The sequence below is a fragment of the Eleutherodactylus coqui genome, chromosome 13, assembly GCF_035609145.1.
Source record: "Eleutherodactylus coqui strain aEleCoq1 chromosome 13, aEleCoq1.hap1, whole genome shotgun sequence".
NCBI lineage: Eukaryota > Metazoa > Chordata > Amphibia > Anura > Eleutherodactylidae > Eleutherodactylus > Eleutherodactylus coqui.
This window is the reverse complement of record NC_089849.1, coordinates 37,110,699-37,132,506: the sequence shown is the minus strand read 5'-3', so window position 1 is coordinate 37,132,506 and position 21,808 is coordinate 37,110,699. Positions and strand designations below refer to the sequence as shown.

General features: G+C 44.4%; 1 protein-coding gene across 3 annotated transcripts in view; it reads right to left on the bottom strand.

Moving 5' to 3' along the window:
• ACLY (ATP citrate lyase) overlaps positions 1-21,159 on the bottom strand; it is a 44,873-nt gene extending 23,714 nt beyond the window's left edge. For 2 of the 3 annotated variants that reach the window (XM_066587217.1, XM_066587219.1), the window contains exons 1-5: positions 21,029-21,159; positions 6,005-6,197; positions 2,376-2,498; positions 793-855; positions 189-379 (exon numbers count right to left, since the gene is read on the bottom strand). In XM_066587217.1, the coding sequence (XP_066443314.1) occupies positions 189-379; positions 793-855; positions 2,376-2,498; positions 6,005-6,163 (536 nt within the window). In that variant the 5' untranslated portion in view covers positions 6,164-6,197; positions 21,029-21,159. The remainder of the gene's footprint in view (positions 1-188; positions 380-792; positions 856-2,375; positions 2,499-6,004; positions 6,198-21,028) is intronic. The other variant, XM_066587218.1, reaches the window with a different exon arrangement.
• Positions 21,160-21,808: the final 649 nt, after the last annotated feature.

Sequence of the window (21,808 nt, the reverse complement as noted above, 5' to 3'; positions counted from 1 at the left end):
TCTGCAGCAAATCTAAAGCCCCCCAGCCAGGTCTAGTGAACACCACTTGTGTCCTGGACAAGTTGCTACATATAGAAAGATTTTACAGCATGCCAAGTCTAATCAATGTAGAAAAAAAAAAAAGGAAATTACGGTCCACTTTTAAAAGCATTAAGCGTTCTAGGATGGGTTAGCCTTTTTTTACTTACTCTTGCTTATCAGGGGTTACATGAATCAGTAGGCGATTCTTCACATCTTGTCCAGTCAAGCGATCCCCCACACCAACAAGTAACTTCTGTGCCTTTGCATCCACATCTCCAACATCCACACCTCCCTCATGATGGAAGAGCACATAGTCCCCCTCCCGGGCCGCATAGATGCAAACATAGAACTCCTCTTCCTGCCACAAAACAAGAACGTATGAGCGACCGTACACAAAAGGACTTTACTGTTAAAGTGATATATTACTGAATGGTGGATACAAAAGTTCATCTTCAGTGTGTACTAATTTAAAGGGGTGATTTCTAGTTGGTCTTTTATTACTCCTGGCAGTGATACAAAGAGGAGCTTGCTTAATTACTATAATGAGCCAACAATCTGTCCTTCATCCATGACAGACACACCGGGCGCCCGCAATATCACGTGACGCCTTGTCAGGATGCAACCAGAAGTGGCTGGTCCCACTCTGAGGTGCTGGTAAGAAATTTAAATCCCCGGATAGCCCCTTTAACCAGGAACTAAAAGTGTCAGACTTTCATGTTCATTACCATATAAGACTCAGTGGTGTTGAATCAAGACGAATGTTGTACGCACCTGCTTATGTGGAACAAATGGCTCAATCAGGAAATTCTTGAGAACTCCCCTTGCTTTGGCAATCTGCAGAAGACACAAATCACAGGTAAAAACCATGAGGAATAAAGAATTGAACACAAAGTCTCAAGTTCAGCAGTTTATCGAATGAGATTTTAGTAAATAAAACCTATCACTAGCCATATTATGGAGTTGAAGGGGTTAATCACTTCTATATTCTTGATGAGCTATCCTGAGGTTAGGTCATTAACAGTTGATCCGCAGAGGTCTGCCGCTCGGGACTTCGACCGATCAACTCTTCCCCTCCGCGGCGGTTACTGTGTACAGTGTAGGAAGCAGATGGCTCCATCCATATTGCACTGGCCCAGGTTGGTCATGTAGGCAATGTCCCCACTGAATCAATGGAAGCCACATTGGAATTACCAACCCAGGATGCTGCAATGTGCAATGAGTAGAGATGAGCGAGTATACTCGGTAAAGGCAATTGCTCGAGCGAGCATTGCCCTTAGCGAGTACCTGCCCGCTCAAGGTGGGGGGGGGGGGGGGAAGAGAGGGGGAGAGAGATCTCCCCTCCGTTCCGCTCCCTGCCCGCCGCCGGCACCCAAACCTTTCGTCTCGAGCGGGCAGGTACTCGCTAAAGGCAATGCTCGCTCGAGTAATTGCCTTTAGCGAGTATACTCGCTTATCTCTAGTAATGAGCTGCCAGCTTACAGCTCTGTATACACACACAGTGGGACAATTTAAAGCGGATTGCAAGGCCCCTCAAACAGCAGACCCCTGCAGATTTGCCACTGATGACCTATCCTGATAAGTCTTCAATAGTTTAGAGGTGGACAACCCCATAATCGGAATCGCATTAGTTTTTACAAGTGCTCATACAAGTCAAAACTTTTTTGCTCTTATTACTACTGTAGCAATTTACATGGTATAATAAGTTAGTTACTAAATTGCATATTGAAAACAGAACATCATGGCGGCTGTCAATGACGGTATCGGCTTTTCTCATATTATTTTAGTGCTGCCCCTGCTCTTCAGCTATTTAGAATTCCAATCAGGCGCTTGTTTGTTTCTTCGCAGAATGTACTGGATCATCAGGCGTTCTGACAGCAGGCAGCCAATCAATCTTCAAGAGCCGAGCTACATCCCTTGCCAAATCACACACCGGGAATACATCCTGCTAATTGGACATTCTGACAGCTGAAAACAAGTGGATCCAGATATTACAGACACTGCTGAAGTGATTTATTCTAAAGATTAAGGCAGATACAGTAGTCAGCTCCTTAAGAAAAAAACAAGGGGGAACTTAAGAAGAGCGGTGCAGAACTTTGTGAAAAGAGTCATATTTTAGCCCTTTTCTGTCAGTCTCACCAATTTTCTAAAGGATGGGCAAGGCGCCTCAGCCAGGCAGATTTACTAGAATTTCCACCATAAATTCACATGAACTATACCGAAAAGCCCTGGCCGCTCACAGCTGGGGTAGGTTTCAGTTTGTGGCTCACAGAAGGCTCAAGATACGTTAAATGTCTCAAGAGGCGGTCTTCATAAACTAGGCTACACATTGTATGTAATCCATAGCAGATACTCACAGTGGTTTCATGTCCCAGCCGTGGTTTTAACCAACTCTTTACTTGGTCCAAGTTTAGGTTAACACCTACAAGCCCAAGCTTTCCACGGCGTTTGATGAGTTGGTCTGGTTTCACCACCAAGGGCTGAAAAACACACAAGAAAAAGACAATGAAGAGGGGGTAAGCATAGTAAAGCAAGAGCATTAATAGTCAAGGCAAATCAGAATATTACAGGATTCATTAAAATAATTGGCCTGTGCATGTGAAGACATTAACATGGTTTCTCAAGGTTTCTAAGTCAAATACAAAGTATCCCCAAGGCTACAAATTCTACACTGTGCTATGAATTAAAAGAATGGCATATAGTGGATGGGGGGAAAAAAAGTAAGATAGAAAAATTGTACCACATTTCAGATAATTGTAGAAAACAAAGTAGTCGAAAAATCGTGTACCATCCGTGTTTATGCTTCAGATTATATGGAGAGTATCTTTACTCTACATTTATGCAGTTGCTCTCAGCCAGAGTCAGCAATGCCTCCCATGGCATCACACGGCAGTCAGTATTTACTCTGGATGTTGTCGGGGAATATAGGAGATACATGTTATATGATAACAGATATAGGAAATCAACTAAATGAACGGATATCACTAAATGAGGAAGAAAAAAAAAAGGCCTTTTGCTGTGCTTCTGATGGAGTTACCTCGAAGAAGTGGCTGCCAGTTGGTTCTAACTCCATCAGAAGCGCAGAAAAGGACTTTTATTCTTCATCATTTTGTTTCTTATCCGTTTTTTCCCTTGGAAAAAAAACGGAGGACTCCTGGACTGCAGCTCTCCAGTGGACTGGATCTTGGGGAACCTCTAAAAAAGATACCATTAGAGGTGCACTTGGATCCTCGGTGCAAGTGTGTTACTACAGTGACACGCTGAGCACCCGGTGAGCTAGACTTCATATTTTATTCTTTGACCTAAACAGTGTGCAAGGCGCTCTCCCCAATACCTGTTTTTTTTTTTGTTTGTTTTTTTCCAAATATCACTAAGCTATTCAAAACTGCACCTGATTTCTTACATCTTTTTTTAAAAAATTACAGGATTCATTAAAATAATTGGCCTGTGCATGTGAAGACATTAACGTGGTTTCTCAAGGCTTCTAAGTCAAATACCAAGTATCCCCAAGGCTACAAATTCTACACTGTGCTATGCATTACAAGAATGGCATATATTTGAATTTAGCTCAACCGTGTCTTCACGGGGCAGAGGAGAAATATAAGTTTAAATCTCATTAAGTAGCCCTATTTGGATAGGTCAAATTTATATACCTGAAATACGTACAGCTGTATTAAAAACAATTTAATTAGAAAGGTTTTAAAATCCTTGTTGTTTATAACTTTGATGAAGGTGAATGAAAATTAGAGAGTTTGGATTGTAAACTTAAATTGTAAAAATTTGAATAAAAAGGGATTTAAATAGAGATGAGCGAACGCACTAGTTTCGAGTAATTACTCGATCGAGCATCGCTATTTTCGAGTACCTGGCTACTCGGGTGCAAAGATTCGGGGGGGGGGGGGGGGGGGCGCCGGGGATGGCGTGGTGGAGCAGGGGGTAGCAGTGGGGAACGGGGGGCTCTCTCTAACACTCCCCTCTGCAACCCCCGCTCACCCACGGCACCCCCCGAATCTTTTCTCCCGAGTGGGGAAGTACTCGAAAATCGCGGTGCTCAAGTGAAAAAGGGGCGTGGCAGAGTACGTTCGCTCAGCTCTAGATTTAAACAAAAAAAAACAAAACAGAAGTCGTACTTAGGACTTATTCAGACGGGCGTATATCAGTCGGGCTTTCACGCCCAGCCAATATACGCTGCCCCTCTCTGCAAGGGGAGGAGGCGGGATTGGACGTGAGCTCGTGCACTGAGCTCCTGCCACCTCTCCGCCCCTTGTCACTGTTTGCAATGGGAGGGGCGGAGCTAAAAGTGTATATCATTTCATAAGGATGCTGATTAATCGGATGAGCTACTCATCATCTATCAGAGTTCTTTTACTCAATAAACAGTCATCATTTCACTTAATACATTCATTCATATTAGACAAAGAAGGAAGAGCTCCAGCCTTGCTGAGTAATAAAGCTGGCAGTCAAGGAGAAGCTTTCTACTCTGCATTACGACAGACTGCGTAACATAGCAGGGCGGCTGCGCCAAGACATTGACCAGTCTTATTTATTCCGAAATGACGTCATACAAGTCCCAGCGTTCCCTGCAGCAGTGCATTAAGTAGATTAACACTCCGATGATTAGATATTGCTCAATGATTTGGGCTCTAGCCAGTCTGCAAATGGACACTGCAGATACAGAGATTTAATGACGGCACTCTGCTGTCATTTATCTACATTAAGTGGATGCTTCCAAGGACTTTGGTATTCACCTCCTTGGAGAATAGCGTTTTGGAAGCAGATTATCTTGTTCTCATGGAAAAGGGTCAAATAAGATACTGAATTTCTTCTTGCAAGGTTACCAATAAGATAGCGTCTTAGTATTTCCAGATTTGGAATGGTATGGGTGGACTACAATACCCAGAGAAGTTAGCAAAACTTCAGTTTAGAAAAAGACAGCTGAGAAGTGACCTAATAACTATGTACAAGTCTATCAGGGGACAATACAGAGATGTCTGCCATCATTAATTTACACCCAGAAGGGCATCCTTTAAAGCTAGAGGAAAGAAGGTTTCTAAACAGACATAGAAGGGGGTTCTTTACTGTTCGAGTAGTAAAATTATGGAACTCTCTGCCTGAGGATATGATGGCGAACTCGATAAATGTTTAAGAAGGGCCTGGATGCCTTTGAGTGGTAGAATATTACATGTTATAGCCACTGATTACTTCAGAAGGGTTGTTCAATCCAGCAATTATTCTGATGGCCAGATTGGAGTCGGGAAGGAATTTTTTTCCCCCCTTAAGGCCGTCAGCAGATGGCCGGGTCGGATCCTGCTGCGAGAATTCTCACAGTGGGATGCAGACCTGTGCCCCTGCATGGCCCTGCGGCTCACCCGCTCCCGGCATCTCCTCTGCTTTGTGACATGCCAGCTACTGCCAAGTCGGCGCAGCCCTAGGGAGGTTTTTGCGAGACCCGCAAAGAAATAGAACATGCCGCGATTTAATTCACGCAGACAAAATCGCGTCTGTGTGCCTAGGATTGCATGATGTAATGCAATCCTATGCAAGCAGGCACGGCGGAAATTCTGCAGGAATTCCCGCCACGAAATCGCCGCCCGTGTGCAGGGGGCCTAAACGGGAAAAACTGGCTTCTACCTCATTGGGGTGTTTTGCCTTCCTCTGGATCAACATTAGGGGGCGGAGCGCAAACAGGCTGAACTGGAGAGACATATGTCTTTTATCGGCCTAACTTACTATGAACTAGGAGAGAAAACAGACAAACATAACAGAACGAGGCAGAGAGTAAAAGTCAAGTAGCCCTTAAATGACCTACTGGTTGGTAAACCGTATGGTTACCTTTAGTGGATTGCAATTTATGTTGTTCCCCATTACTAGAATCCCTCCCTTTAGCAACAAGTAGAAAAAAGGTCTGTGTTTTTGCTACTCCGTAGACTAAGAACGAAGTAAGGTGCTAGCTGTATGGCTACTGGGATTTGCCAACTATGCTTACCTCCGTTAGAAGCCATGGATGGTCTTGAACAAGTCTGTCCCAGTCAGTATCGTAGGTCACTTGGGCGTACTTGAAGCGGTTCTGCACTGCGGCTGAGGTGCAGATGTATTTATACAAGAACTCCTTTCCGGTCTGCTCCGAGATCGCTTTAGCTGACATGGTACGGCCGTAAAGTTGTGGATGCTACCTGTGACTGGCAAAGAAGAACAAAGTAGAAGAAGCGTTACTTAATCTACAGAGTCAATAATATTCTAGCGGTTTAGCCTCTGTTCACATTTGTGTTAGGGGGTCAACCACAATTTTTTTATAAAATTTAACAGCTAGAATATCACATGTGCAAAGAAACCCTGACAGATCCCATTTAAATCAAAGAGCTTAGGCGCCATTGGGATTGGTCGTATGACAAATCCAGAATAATGGAGGGCGCACCACACATGGGGAGAGCATTATATTAAGCACTTAGTCTGGGGATCACATTCAATTTTGTGGTGGTTGGAAATTTGCTGTTGATGATCTATCCTCATCTCATGATAGATCTACAATAGTTGGCCGGCTGTCAGTGCAGTGGAGGCATCACTTGCATTGATTTTCATAGAAGTGAAGCCGTCACTTCCAGATCCTCACTGCGGTCCGGGCTAAAAAGCATAATAGAAGGGATCGTTGGGAATTAAGCAATTGATTATACTTCTGTCCCCGACCATCAGTGTGGACGTCCAGCCCCACTGCACCGGCAGCGGGCCAAGGAATCAGGATCCCCGCCAACAAACTATTGATGACCAATCCCAAGGACAGATCATCAATAGTAAAAACACGCAAAAGCCCTCTAATTAAAAAGAAAAAACTTTTATCATGATAGCAAAACATTACCATCGCCTTCCAGGTCATAATTTAATTCTTGCACTCAGTAATTAAATTTGTTCTCAAGAAAAACGGTGCGACTACCAAATAAGACTACTACAGCTCCCATAGGGGGCGCCAGCCAGCAATTCCCTACAACTCTATCATAGAATAACTACAAATGCTCCATAAAAAAAGTTGTTAAAGCAGCCATATATATGGCCACACAGCTTTCCTAGCACTCATAGAAATGAAGTAAAGCTTGACAGACTCACGTAACGATCTCAGATACGGCAAGTATAAAACTGCATTATGTTGGCAATATATAGCCTGCCACTAACACATTTTGTGCCCAGACTCAAAACCTCATTAGGTTACTATCGGAGAGGTAGGCACATAAAAGTTTTTAAAAGTTTTCCAATATATTATAGAACACATTAAAATGGTACTAGGTCGACAGATTAATAAAATTGGGATTTTTAGGGAAATTGGAAAGGGGAGGAGAGAATCTGGTCCTGAAAGGGTTAAGGGAACACTGCAGAACCAATACACCCGAGCAGCCTTGAGGGGGCCTTGGGTATTGCTACATGATTCAGGGATTCCCTGCGTCTGTCATACACCAGACTCTTCTCCTCGTCGGACGCTGCGCTACAGATCAATCTGGCATAGAGAGTGTATTCCTTTAAGAGATCTGCAGCCATGAAGAGCCACATCCCTACATACAGTATATACATTTATACCTTTGACCCCCTCCACAATAAATACTTGTTGCTCAGGGGATTAAACCTGTGGAGGCCTCATAACGGAACAGAGTTGCCTTGTTCTTGTGCTGTAGTAGCCGAGCCCTGCCTTTACAGCGGGCAGCCTGGAAAACATTATGGGCCCAGCCGAGAAATGATGAGGGTTTGCATCAGATATGAGTAACGTCGGTGAACACCCCTGCTGCATAAAACAGGGCTGGAACCACAGACACAACTCCCACGAAGAAAGATGATAAACATGACGTTTATGTGATTTTAGTCACTCGACCCATTTCCTTTATTTCTTGAATGCCTTTCTCCGTAGACTGATATTTTGCAGCAAAAAATAAAGTTTCCTTTAATCCTATGCAGAAATGGTCATTGTATATCCCGCTCTGAAAATGGCATAAGATGTGCAGAAAATATATAGCATCTTAACCCCTTAGCGACCCAGGACGTAGGCGAAAGTCCTAGGTGCATAGCTATTGCAGCGAGTGGGCTTGGGAAGCAAGCCCCTCCATACTCAGCCGCAATCAGTGTTCATGCAAATCATGGCCGCTAACCCTATAAATGCTCCCACCCTTCTGAAAGTCTCCAGGGCTGCCATGTATTTCTACCTATTAAGACAGGCCTGTGGCATGTCTTAATACAATACCGGCAGAAATACCATATACTGCAAGTCTTAAATTTTTCCAATACATGGTGTTTAAGTTCCCTTATGGGACTAAATTAAATTACATAATGTGTAAAAAATAAATAAAATAAAACTATACTAAAAGTTAAACATGAGAACACACACCGTATCTGGTAGTTTAATATTCGTAAAGCCAGAACTGCTTTTTTTTGGTCACCAGTTAGCCGCCCGCCCCCAGAAAAAAAATTACTTAAAGTCCTATGTACACCAAAATACCGATAGAAACCATAGGTTGCCCCACAAAAAAATTAAAATAAATAAAAAATGTCTGCAGGCAACTCCATCGATAAAAAGATAAAGTGGCGTCCTTAAGGGGTTAAAAATGCAAAGTCTGTAGACATACAGACGAATCGATTTTTCTTGGGTAAATAATCTCAACTAGGCTTTCCTTGTCTGCCACATTGCAGCAATTACTGACTTAATGACTTTTCCTTCCCACACAACGGAGCCGAAATTAAATAGTACATGTCCGGTTAGTGACCTGCAACAGAGGAGCGAGCGTATCCAAGCATATGGTATAAGGCGGCCGACGATCTAGAAGTAAGGATGGCTGCACAGCCTCTCAATCTAATGATGCATAATGAAGCTCTACCGCCCCTGACAGATGTTAGGACAGGTCTAAGGCCTCTCATACAGGCGCTTTTCACCACGATTAACGTGGCGTTTTGAACGCCGCAGTATAAGGCTTTCATTGAAATTAATGGGGCCTCTCAGACATGCGCTTGATGGCGGCGCTGGATGGCGCTTTCCAGTGCCGCGATTTTTGAGTGCCGTCTGCCCAATGTTTGGCCACAATGATGGGGTCTACTAAAACACGCTGCCGGCCGCAGGGAGCTGTAGCCGAAAACAGAAGTAAAATAGCGGCAATGCCGTATCCATGTGCGAGAGGACCCTTACTCTGCAATGTCTGGTGTTCCCATTGAATTGACATGGGGACCTTCTTCTCGTTTTTGGGATTGGCGGTGGTCCCAGCGGTTGCCTGCGTACCAAAGTTATTCCCTAACCTGTGGGTAGAGGATAACTTTATGTATCGGCAAAACCCCTGTAAAGTGGCCGTTCACATAAGGAAAAGAAAGGCCAGAGAAAATATCCAGTTTTGACCATTTCGGCAAGCGATCATTTAAAATTTTTATGCAAAAGATTTTTCACAACGCCCGACTTCTATCTGCTGATAAACATGATCTTTCTGGTTGAAAGTTTGGATCGTTGTTGCCATTTGTTGTCCATAAGGGCTAATGCCCACGGACAAGTTTCTGCCGCGCTTTATGCGGCAAAAATCTGCGGCGTTGTCCCGAAGCCATTAGGTTTTATTGAACCTAATAGCTGAATGTTGACGCTGCGGAAATCCACAGCGGAATTCCGCAGCATGAAAGAAACCGCAGCATGAAAGAAACCGCAGCATGCTCTATTTGCCGCAGAAAACCGCACGGCCGGCTTCCATTGTAGTCAATGGAAGCCGGCCATCACGCTATACTTCTGCTGTGAGCACAGTGAAAGTATTGCGCAATTACGCGTCTCCGCCCTCCACATCATCGGCCACTGGGGTCCTTGGGGTGGAGGGTGGAATCAGCCCTATTCCCATCTGCACAAGGAAAGACTAGAAGCAATGGGATGAAACTGAAGGGGAGAAGACACAGATTAGATATTAGAAATAAAACTTTGACAGTGAGGGTGATCAATGAGTGGAACAGGTTACCACCGGAGGCGGTGAGTTCTCCTGCAATGGAAGTGTTCAAACAAAGGCTGGACAGACATCTGTCTGGAATGATTTAGTGATCCTGCACTGAGCAGGGGGTTGGACCCGATGACCCTGGAGGTCCCTTCCAACTCTACCATTATAGGGTTCTTATAATGCAGTCTGCCAGGTCCTGTTATAGTGTTCATCATTTTACCAGAAAAAAAAAAAAATAGTGTTCTACACGGCGTCATTTTTCTGGCAATTATGACGGAATCTGCAATGCAGGCTCAACGCAGACGTGACCCGAGTCCAATCTGTCAATTTAGTCTGGCATTTTGCTAGCAAGATCGCTCATATCAGTGAGCTGAAGGATGACTGATCCATCAGTCACATTCTGGCCAGTCATAACCTTATGTGTAGGCAGCCTTACTCCGGAGAGGACAGCCACTACCCTCGCTGACAGCTTCTAGAGCCGACACTGTCTGACTGCTAGAGAAAGTGACACGAACATTTCTGTACTTGCTGAATCACTGAAGGAAAAAGACTGGCAAGTACAGGGAGGTCAGAAATGACAAGCTTTGTCCACGGTCCATGGGGTTTCTTTTAAAGCCGTCAGTCACACACACTTCAATATAGTTTGTGTAACTGAAGGAGAAAAAAAAATTAGGACAGTAAAACCACCACATGGGTAAAGTCTCTAAAAATCCCCTGGTTCTTAAGGGGTTAAGCCCCAATATTTTGCCTGCAATGACAAGCAATTTGCTTGTTTACTGCTACACTTGCTTGTTCACATTTATTGCAGTGTTGGAAGCAGTTTCACTTAAAGGGGTTGTCTCGCGGCAGCAAGTGGGGGTATACACTTCTGTATGGCCATATTAATGCACTTTGTAATGTACATTGTGCATTAAATATGAGCCATACAGAAGTTATTCACTTACCTGCTCCGTTGCTAGCGTCCCCGTCGCCATGGTTCCGTCTAATTTCGGTGTCTTCTTGCCTTTTTAGACGCGCTTGCGCAGATCCGTCTTCTCCCTTCTTCTCCCTTCGGCTCCGCTCGGCAGCATAGGCATTTTGGCTCCGCCCCCTTGCACGCATCATCGCGTAGCTCCGCCCCATGACGTGTGCCGGTTCCAGCCTCCTGATTGGCTGGAATCGGCACATGACGGGGGCGGAGCTACGCGATGACGCGAAAAGGGGGCGGAGCCAAAACGCCGATGCTTCCAAGACCAGCCGAAGGGAGAAGATGCATCTGCGCAAGCGCGTCTAAAAAAGCAAGAAGACACCGAAGTTAGACGGAACCATGGCAACGGGGACGCTAGCAACGGAGCAGGTAAGTGAATAACTTCTGTATGGCTCATATTTAATGCACAATGTACATTACAAAGTGCATTAATATGGCCATACAGAAGTGTATAGACCCACTTGCTTTCGCGAGACCACCCCTTTAATGGGCTGGGTGGTAATTAACTTTTTTATGAATGCACAATCAATTTTCCAAATAAACTAGGCCGAGGTTTTTTTTTTTAAATCTCATTTACATGGAATGATAATTGTTATGGCAGCTCATTATTTGCATTGGAACAATAATTGCCCCGTATAAGAGGGTCATTATTCAATTATTTCCTTACATCTTCTTGTATTATGTAGATTAACGGTCACTACAGAACACACCTTTTTATGCCCTAATGCATAACTGAGAACAGATGGGCCTACATGGTGACTTTGGCCAACCTCAATGGATTTCTTTCCACGATCTAAGATTTGCCGAAGTCGGTATTAGTGTATCTTGACGCCACCGGAAGCTAGGGGTTTAATGAGGAACGCCCCTGTCACACCCCTGGCTCCCGATAGGGTCAAGGCTCGCAGGTCCTACTAGGACACTGTGGCTAGAAGTGTGCGCGATGTGCAAATTACTTGTTAGGCTTACATGATTCGCTGCAAATGCTGCCATGTTACTGCTATAACGTGGCAGCATTAACATGTAATACTGTAAGCCTAAGAAGAAAAATTACCCTCACCCTAAGGTCCCCCTGCTCTCAGCAGCCGGACTGCAGCTCTGTGTCGCCTGTTCCCCCGTCAGAACCGTCATTGCCGTGGACGCCACCCCCCTGCTGACACATGGTGCCCTCACCGCGTCTTCTCCGCCACCGCTTGGACTCTTACATCCGTGCCCCCACGTTCTGCGTAGACTCTTGGCTGTCCCTAGTATTGCACTCTTCTGGGTAGTGTGCTCGGATGCTGCGCCTGGGACTTGTTGGAGCCGTTCCCCTAGCTCAGGAGCCCCAAGTGCTCTTACCACTACTCTACTACTTTGGCCTTCACTTCCCGCATCCTGTAGTTCTTTCAGGCCCTGGGACGTCCACCTGATGTTGCTCTCACTTAGTATTCCCATCTTCTGGCGCTCATCAATTACCACCATGTATGGTTGGCCAGTCAGTACCTGCTTGTCCATCTATATTTGGAAGTATCACTGGATCGTAGCTCCAATCTTCTGTACAACTTTCAGGATTTGAGAGGATTTAGCCCATACACTGTGCAGATGTTCCTGTACACGATGGCCGCTACTTGGTTGTGCCGTTCAGAGTAGGCCGTTCCTGCTTGCATTCTGCCACCATGTGTTGCACCACACATACCTTTTGGAATTGTGGTCTGACGAGACCAAAGGGGAACTTTTTCGCCATAACATGTTCTCTCATATATCTTTTGGCAGACTTGATGTAGGTTTTCGCAAAACGTAGCCGGGCTTAGAGGTTTTCCTTTGTTAGAAAAGGCTTCCGTCTTACCCCCATACCCCACAGCCCAGACCTATGGAGAATACGGGAGATGGTTGTCACATGCACTACAAACCAGTACTTGCCAGAAACTCCCGCAGCTCCTTTAGGCCTCCTACACATGGGCTGGTGCATGTGAGATCGCTGTGTCATCGCACGGCAATACCGCGACTTCGTAGCACCACATGCGAGGATATTTTTTCTTTTTAGGGTTGTGTGTGTCTTAAAATTAGTTAGTTTAACCCATTTGTGCAATACTTTATGGTAAGCAGCTTAACTGACTGTCTTAAAGATATAGATGATACAAGGGAATAGAAAAGACTTCCAACTAAGAATTTCTCTGGGTGCGACAATATTGTTGTATTTTGCACAATCTCACAATACTGGGGAATACTTACGGGGTGGGAGTATTTGCCATTAGTATCTGGAGGTCCGTGCTTAGTTAATGTGTTTGAATACTTAAATTCCAGTTTCCATATGCACTGCACCTTAGAACCCATATCATACATTACAGTGGATATAAAGTCTACAACGTGTTAAAAGGTCATGTTAAAAAAAAAAAAAGCCAATAAAAATGAATCATTGAAGGTGGAAATAAATCTGAAATGTGACCCATTATCTGTAAAATGCCATTAGAAAGCAAGCTGCTATATTTGGAGATGTGATTGTGTACAATGTAACAGCATCTGAAGAGCATAGCGGCAATAAGGGAACCCTATAACTACTGGGGCCGCAATGGGGGACCCCATCACTACTTGGGACGCCAATATAGGGGGGTTCCTATTACTACATGGGGCGGATTTGCTGCGGAATTTACAGTAGCTGTAGCAGCAAAGTGGATGAGATTTTGGTTGCGCAAAAATTAAACAAATCTGCTCTATTTTACTGCACATTTGCACACCAAAGGTCCTCATAGAAGTCAATGAGTGGTGCACAAAAGCTCTATTCAGCGAGCTGGTAGAAGGTCATGGACTACGTACTTACTAATTATGATATTTTAGGACATCCTCCTCTCTTATCTTGGTTTGGGTTAGTGGGTACAGAGTGTGATTTCTGCTATACGATACGAAGTTATTTCAGCTGTGCAAAAAAGAGAATAATGTATCCAGTACAATGAGATGAACTGTTGCCAATAAGGATTTCCTTTACTGGTTCACAGCACTAGAAGACAAAGCCATGCTGGTCAATGGTTTCTGAATAGCTCAACTGACAACCCTCAACATAATCAGAGTGACACGTTATAAAGCGATCTGCAGGTGAGTGACCCCCGACGTGCTACAATTCCCCCCCCCCCCCCAAAAAAAGAAACCGCCTCATTTTTAAATACCCTACTTAGAAATTTAGGAGAGTTCCTCCTCTTACTCTTCCTAGACCCTTACCAGGATTGTCCATCACTCTGGAGGACCTAGTACGCTGGCATAATTATAAGGGATGTGGATGCACCCAGGTCCAGAAGCCCTATATGGCCCATAAGGCCTATCTTCTCCATATAGGGAGCCCAGTACTATGAATAAAGCATTAAAGTTGGGTCCCTGTTACAGGTTTTGCATTGGGGCTTGCAGAAATCCAGCGTTAGCCGTCAGAACAAGTCGGGTCCGAGGAATGAAACCGATTTCCAGTTGTAAATGTCTACGAAAAAATGTACCAGGTGGGAATATACTCTTGTAGCGAGGGGTACTGGACTACAATACCAGATATCCCCCATGGACTAATGGAGCTTTGGTCTCTGCTTTTAAAAAAAACCTTAGGTAATAAATCAAGCGAACACAGGGCTAGAATGTGTCCAAGCCTAAAGTAGGGATTAGGAAAACTGCATCACACGTTGCCATCCTCATCCTACCTGAAATTAAATTCCATTCCATCTTACGGCGTTGAGCTCTGATTAAGTTTAGCTGTTTATTGCATCCATGAATACATGTACGTTAGGTGGAGACATGCATACTTGTACTAGAGAACCCAAAAATAGGACTGCTTGGAATGAGTAATAGAGGAATGCCTTCAGAGCAGGGTCACACCTGAAGGCACACCTTGGGATGGAAGAATTATGTCACAAAAATAGGAGCAAGATTAACTTACCCCTAATGTGGCCTAGATACACATATTATAGACACTAAGGTGGCGGACAAAGCCAGATAAATGCGGAAGTCACCAAGTTCCTCCAAAAAGGACCAAACAGCATAAACAAACTGCTGAGAATCTGACGTTTGGGAATAAGAACTAACGTGACACATCAGTCATGTAAGGCCCCACTGACACCTGTGGTGGGCTCTATTAAGGATTTAAAGGGATCCTTTTTTTCCCCCCCATTGAAATCAATGATGGAAATGTTTTTATTTACTTTTTCTCTGTTTGCGCTATTGGTCCTGACAAAGAAAAAAAAAAAAAAAAAAAACACGGCAAATTCATTGATTTCAATAGGAAAGTTTCTCTGTTACAAAACAGGGACAGAGAACTGGAAAACACCATCAGAGCCCAAATGCAGGTATACATTGAGCCTTAAAGGGATAAAAATCATCTGTTTCCAAAGGGCTACAATGCGTTAACCCTTTCCAATCCACTGTCTGACATCTGAAGACATTATGATTTAAGGCTGTACAGCTCCGATGTTGGAAGACATCCGTCAGGGTTCTCTTACTGCATATTGCCAGCCTTCCTGCTATCGGAGCCTATCCAACGTGTCACATCATGCAGTACTGGCTTTAGCCAGCAGATAGCGCTGTTGTATGACAGCAGAAAAAGAGTAAGCCGCCTAGGAAAACCAGGATACAAATTGGATTGAAAAGGGTTAAACCAAACTAACCCATTCTCACCTTTTAGGGTCCCTGTTGCTTAAGTCCCATGTTACTTACAGTCTTGCAGCCAGTCGGCACCAATACTGCATGCAATAATTAGTTTTTGTTCAGTCGTTAGTCACATTTACATGGAATGCTAAATTGCTGAGTTAGGTTAAAATAACCGATATAATCATTCCACGTAAAAGGTCATGTAAGAAGCATTTGGTCACGGCTAGGGACAAGCCGACCGAAAGAAGCCAGGGATTACGAGAACAATGGAAATAAACAAGATCGTTGTACATATGACAGGCATGTACAAAGGTCTGTTTGTTTTCCATTGTTCTTCCAATTCTTGGCTTCTTTTTGTCAATGTTTACCTAGTTGTGACCAAATGCTTCTTAAAGGGAATCGGTCAGGTCTCCTAAACTGCCCAGGCTGCCAGCAGGGTATAGTAATAGTCTGCCACACCAATCATTTAGGCTGCATCCGCACGGGCTACAATGTGAAGCCCATGGTTTCCAATGGTTCTTTCACATGAGCGATGTGCGGATGCAGCATTAGTGTCTTTGCAAAGCTTATTGTTGAACGTTTGCAGGGCTGGACAGCCGACGAGTTTAATAAAGCTCATGAACATTCATATCTGCACACATCCCTCACCCAACTCCTATTTTCAGAGGATGATTGGCACATCCAGGTACTTTTACATGTGACGACTGTTGGGTGCAGAAGCGAGTGCTGTAGTCGATCAATGAATGGAGGTGGAGCGTTCAAGAGATCTCTTCCAGACGGCCAGCCAGCCAGCCACCTCCATTCAGTGTGAACTAAAAGGTAGTTTGAAAATAAACTGCTGCCCATTTACACGGAATGAGAAGTAGCTCAATAGTCATTTTGTTGTTACCTTCTGCATTTACACAGAAAAAAAAAAAAAAAAAGAAATCGCTTGTCTGAGCTATTTTTCGGCCGATAGTTGGCCCGTGTAAAAGTACCCTTGCACATGGAGTGATCATCTGGAGGGTGGTGAGGATATAAATATATATTATATATGCATGAGCTTCATTAAACTCCTCTCCAGTCCTGCAAAGTTTAAAAATGTATGATCTGCAAAACCACTAAGAGCCCTATTTACACTGAAAGATGGTCGCTCAAACGACAGTAGCCAATTAGCTACTAAAGAGCCAATGCAGGCAGAGCAGAGTACTACTGCGATCACTACGAGAACAAGGCAGCTGTTTTACATATGCAAACAGCTGTATTGTTCTCCGATCTTTCAGCTGGTGTCCCGCTGAGAACTGCAGTGGGATACCAGCTGAGAGAATCTTATCAGCGCTGTCGGCTGAGATATTAGCCTGCGCCGCTGATAAGAGTCATCTCATCGCTCATTTCTAGAAAACTAGAAATGAGCGATGAACGAACAGTGCACGATGGGCAGGCGTTTAGACGCAATGGTTATCACTCAAAAGATGACTTTTGACCGATAATCATGGTGTCTAAATGGGCTTTAAACAGTTTAATTTTAATGGTCTCTCACTTATACCAGAGTGTCTGTCACTATACTCTGCTGCCCACAGCCCAGGGGACCCGACAAGTTCTCTTTAAATTCTGCTTATCTTATTCGTACTGCCTTCTTCCTCTTTGACCTGTCTTGGGTCTCATTTTCTGTCATCTACAATTTAGGTCCCTTTCACATCATGTTTGGAAGATCCTTTCTCCACTATGTATTGCAAATCAAATTGTGAATCAGATCTTGACACAAGGGAGAAGGGAAACATTCCATAAGAATCCTTCAGATCCATGTCTCTACTGCATAGATCCTTCACTTAAAAATAGGCTTTCCAGGATTGGGCAAAATTTGCCCAAGGAGGGAGAAATGGCATAATAGAAGACCCAGTACTGACCTCATAAATCCTCCACTGGTCCCCGGAAATCTGTTTACCTGGCTGCAGCGATGACGTCACATCTACTACACGTGACCACTGGAGTGTTGCTACGGCCAGTGATTGGCAGCAGCAGTCATGTCTTATAGAAGTGATGTCATCGCTGCAGCCAAGTAAACAAAGGCCGGACAAGAGGGCTGGAGCAGCAGTGCTAGAAAGGTCTAGGATTGGCCGGGTAAGTGATGGGTTTGAGGTTTTTTTTTTAATCGATGGCATTAACCCACTTGAGGCAAATTTTGTGTGATCCCGGAACACCTCTTTACAGCATAGATGGAAGATTCCCTTAAATACCAAAGTTCAAGTTCTAACCTATTGAAAGGGTAGGTGTCCTGTGAACCCCCGATTTCCGTCCGTCAATATTCTCCGTGCACTTATGTACGGCCCTGTCCATGGAAATCCCTGGCAGTTACAGAAATAGACGAGCAAGCAGCCACCTCTCCATTAAACTGTATGGAGAATGCATCCCACCGATCAGTCATTCATGACATAGACCCTTGCTACACTCTCCGAAACGGAGACCTTGGGGGCCTGGACCCCTCAAGAGGTCCTGCTGTTTTTGCTGTGCAGTAAGATCCAGGCAGACACCTAATGGAATTATCTGCAACGTCTTGTTGGTGGAGGGAGGAATTCCCTAGTAGAACTTGTTCTCTATCAGTAGACATACCTAAGATCTCAGCTCTCAGGAGGATGGGGGGGGGGGGTAGATTGTGCTCAACACCAGTCAAACCTGAATTTTCAGGTTTACCTAAAGTTATTTTGTGAAGTCCGTCACATCATGTAGTGAGACCCCTAAAACTGACAGATGCTGAACAAGGTGGCATGTGCTAATCATCCCTCTGAGCATCCTGGCCGGCTAATCAGCCGAGTCCACGTGGCCACAACCAGGCATTTTAGTAGGCACTACATGGGAAGCTTAGGGGACTTTAGCAGGGTCCTGAAAAGAACTGTATGACAGAGAGGGGAAGGAAATACAGTAGGTTATTCTCTCCCTCCTCATCTTTGACAACTGTGTTCTTGTAAAGGGTGCAGATTTGCAAAAGCACCCAAACACCGGTGCCTAAAGGTCTCTCTACCTCATGAGACCCCCATATTTTTTTTTAGGTGGCACATAGTGTATTGAGGGGCCCTATTAGAGATTCAGCAACAATCAGCCCACTCAATAACTAAAGCCCCATTTACACTGACAGATGATCGCTCAAACAATAGTGTGAGTGACAGTTTTGAGAGATCATCTTTCCATACTTTATAGTAGCTACTATAGAATATGCAAGCGGAGTGGGAGACCGCCACGGACGCTGCAAGAGGAATACAGCTGTTTTGCTTAGACAGACAGCTGTATTCTTCTCCGCTCTGACTGTCAGTGTTCCCGCTGAGAAACTAGCAGAGAGAATCTTATCAGCGCAGCCGGCTGATAACAGCTGATCGCTCAATTCTAGCAAGCTAGAATTCAGTGATCAACGACTCATGCAGGAAAACTGCTCGATGTGCCTGCATTTAGACAGAACGGGAATCGCTCAAAAGACGGCTATCTAGATGGGCCTTAAGACCACCTTCACAGCGGCTGCAAATGCTGCAGAAATTCCACAGCGCTAACAGGATAAGCCATGTGGAGGAGATTTGAAGAAAAAAATAATCTCCTTCGCACGGAGCTGAAAACTTCCACTCTGAATCCACAGCATCGAGGTGCAGATTGGGCCACTGCAGATTTGCAGCATATTTCCTGCAGGTTCTTCGGCGGTGAAATGCCCGCAGCGAATATGCCATGTGTGAAGGTACCCTAAGGGCTTTGGGTAAATTACAATCAATCAATGTCTGTATGTCTGTGTATTCTGATAGTAAACCGCAGTAATAAAGCTATATACACAGAGGAGTAAAGTAAAATATAAAATCAATTATCTTTGATATATTACATATATTTTAAATACAAAAACCCCATGATGATATAAACAGGCTTTAAACTCACGCGACATTCTTGTGGTCTGTATATAGGATTACTGGTTACTATTCATATGTGGGTTGTTTCACTATGAATGGTTTACTATAACCTCAATGTTCTACATGGGCATGTTGGTTTAATCCTACTTTCTATGCACTTTATTACGTGGATGTTTTCAGACTTTAACCCTTTCCAATCCACTGTCTGACCTCTGAAAACATTATGATTTAAGGCTGTACAGCTCCGATGTTGGAAGACGTCCGTCGGGGTTCTCTTACTGTATATTGCCAGCCTCTCTGCTGTTGGAGCCTATCCAACTTGTCACCTCATGCAGTACTGGCTTTAGCCAACAGATAGCGCCGTTGTATAACGACAGAAAAAGGTAAGCCCCCCTAGGAAAACCAGGATACAAATTGGATTGGAAAGGGTTAAGGGATGTTTGTATCACGAGTTATCACCAATATTTTGCTATTAAATATATGTAATTTAATAAAGATGGTTGACTTCTATTACTGTAACTCCTCTGTATAATGCTTTATCGGTGCAGACTCTGCATACAAGTTACGGCTCTGGCTGCAAACGCAGACTAGAAGCAAGTTCTTCTACCTGCAAGCTCCATCCATCAGCCTTTGATTATGCATAGAGCCATCCATACCGTCAAAAAAAAAAACAAAAAAAAAAACAATGGAATTAAAATTGAAAGGGTGAAACCTGCGAGGAACCAACGATGTGAGAAGGCAGCCTTAGGTAGTCCCCGTACACACAAACCACTCACAGAACTACATTACTATAGTACATATGATCCAAAGGGTAACACCATTACACAGACAGCTACATGAAGAATAAAGATTCTTAAAGGATCTCATTAGAAGAATTGCAACATGCGAAGACTGCGATCGTAGCCATCAACTAAAGAATGACACGCTTCATTCATTCTACAAGGATCGGGTATTTGCAGGTTGCAACAATGATGGGGAGATCTTTCTTTTTTTGGGGGAATTATCAAAAATGTATCATCCCACAATAAACAGACCCCACGGTGAATTCAAAATGACAAGTAAAAGAGCCAAAGAAGCTGAGATATGGGGGGGGGGGGGGGGGGGCTCTTGTAAGGGGCATTAATATAAAAACCCTCAGCTCCACCCACCTACAGGACAGGCACAGAAGTGCATATATTTACACACACACCATCAGAGATCCTGGTAATAGGATTACAAATGGTGAACCTTGGCAAACAGCACCTTATATCTAATCAGCCCAGACCATTAGAAGTATGATTGGGGGCAGCAGGAAGTGCATTCTGAAGTTTGGTAACTAGTAGGAAGTTATACTAAACAGGAATTATGGCTTACAGAAATTAGGTAATGCCAACATAATAAAGGGATCAATGCTGCCCTCGTGGCATTAAACCAGCCTGGCATCATCCTGCCAGAGTGCATGGGTAGGTAGTGGTGGAAAGCAGTGATGGACACAGAGGGCTGCATCAGTCCTGTACTATTATACATAGAGGTAACTGAACTATAAACAGATTGCAGACATCAGTTGGTGCACAGTGCCAGCTATGCCACATAGAGAGAAGAGATACCCATGCCCGGTGCCCTAGACAAGCAGGTGTAGTCCTGGAGCTCAGTCCGACCTGCAGTGACTCAGCAGCACTCACCCGGCTCTGGTGTCCCGTCTCTGGATCTCTGGCAGCTCCTGCTCCTTTTGTTGCTGCCGACAAGCCCCTCTTCCTACCACTGCCTCTCCTCACCATCTGCTGACATGGGTACATCACCAAGCGAGCCTCCTATTGGCTCTGCCCACACCACGTGTACTGCATGTCAACTACCGACCAATCAGGCCCTAACGGCTCCCTGGAATGGCCCCGCCCCTCCGGACACGTCACCTGCATGCCGCAAAGACGCGTGGGAGATGTAGTCTTGAGGTGTGCCTTGCTTAGTATAGAATAGGTGTAGATCGTAATGAATGAAGTGTAGTGAACGAATGAATGAATTAATTAATGAATGGTTTATTTTAAAGGGACAGGCGCCTAGTAATGTCAATAAGCCTGTCAATTACTAGGGTTATAGCTTTTTTTAGTTAGAAAACTTGTTTTTGCAGAATCTAAGGTAGCCCAACAAAATTTTAAAGCACTTGGGGTTTAAGTTCAGGTACCTTTACACAGGGTAATCATCGCCCGCATTATCGATCCGTGTACAAGCGTTTACCAACAGGGCGCTGAGCGAGAATTTGCTCGCCTGTTGGTGTCACTTAGTTTTCAGCGGACCTAAAAACCAAGCGCCTGTCAGTAAACTGAGTCGCTCAAGCTGTGGGCGACCCGGAATGATCTCTATCCCACCCCATCTCCATGCACAGAAGTGATAGTTGATAGGATGGCTGTCAGATCCTTATGCGCCCAAATGTTGTATCGTGTAAAGGTACCTTTAGATGTCTTCAA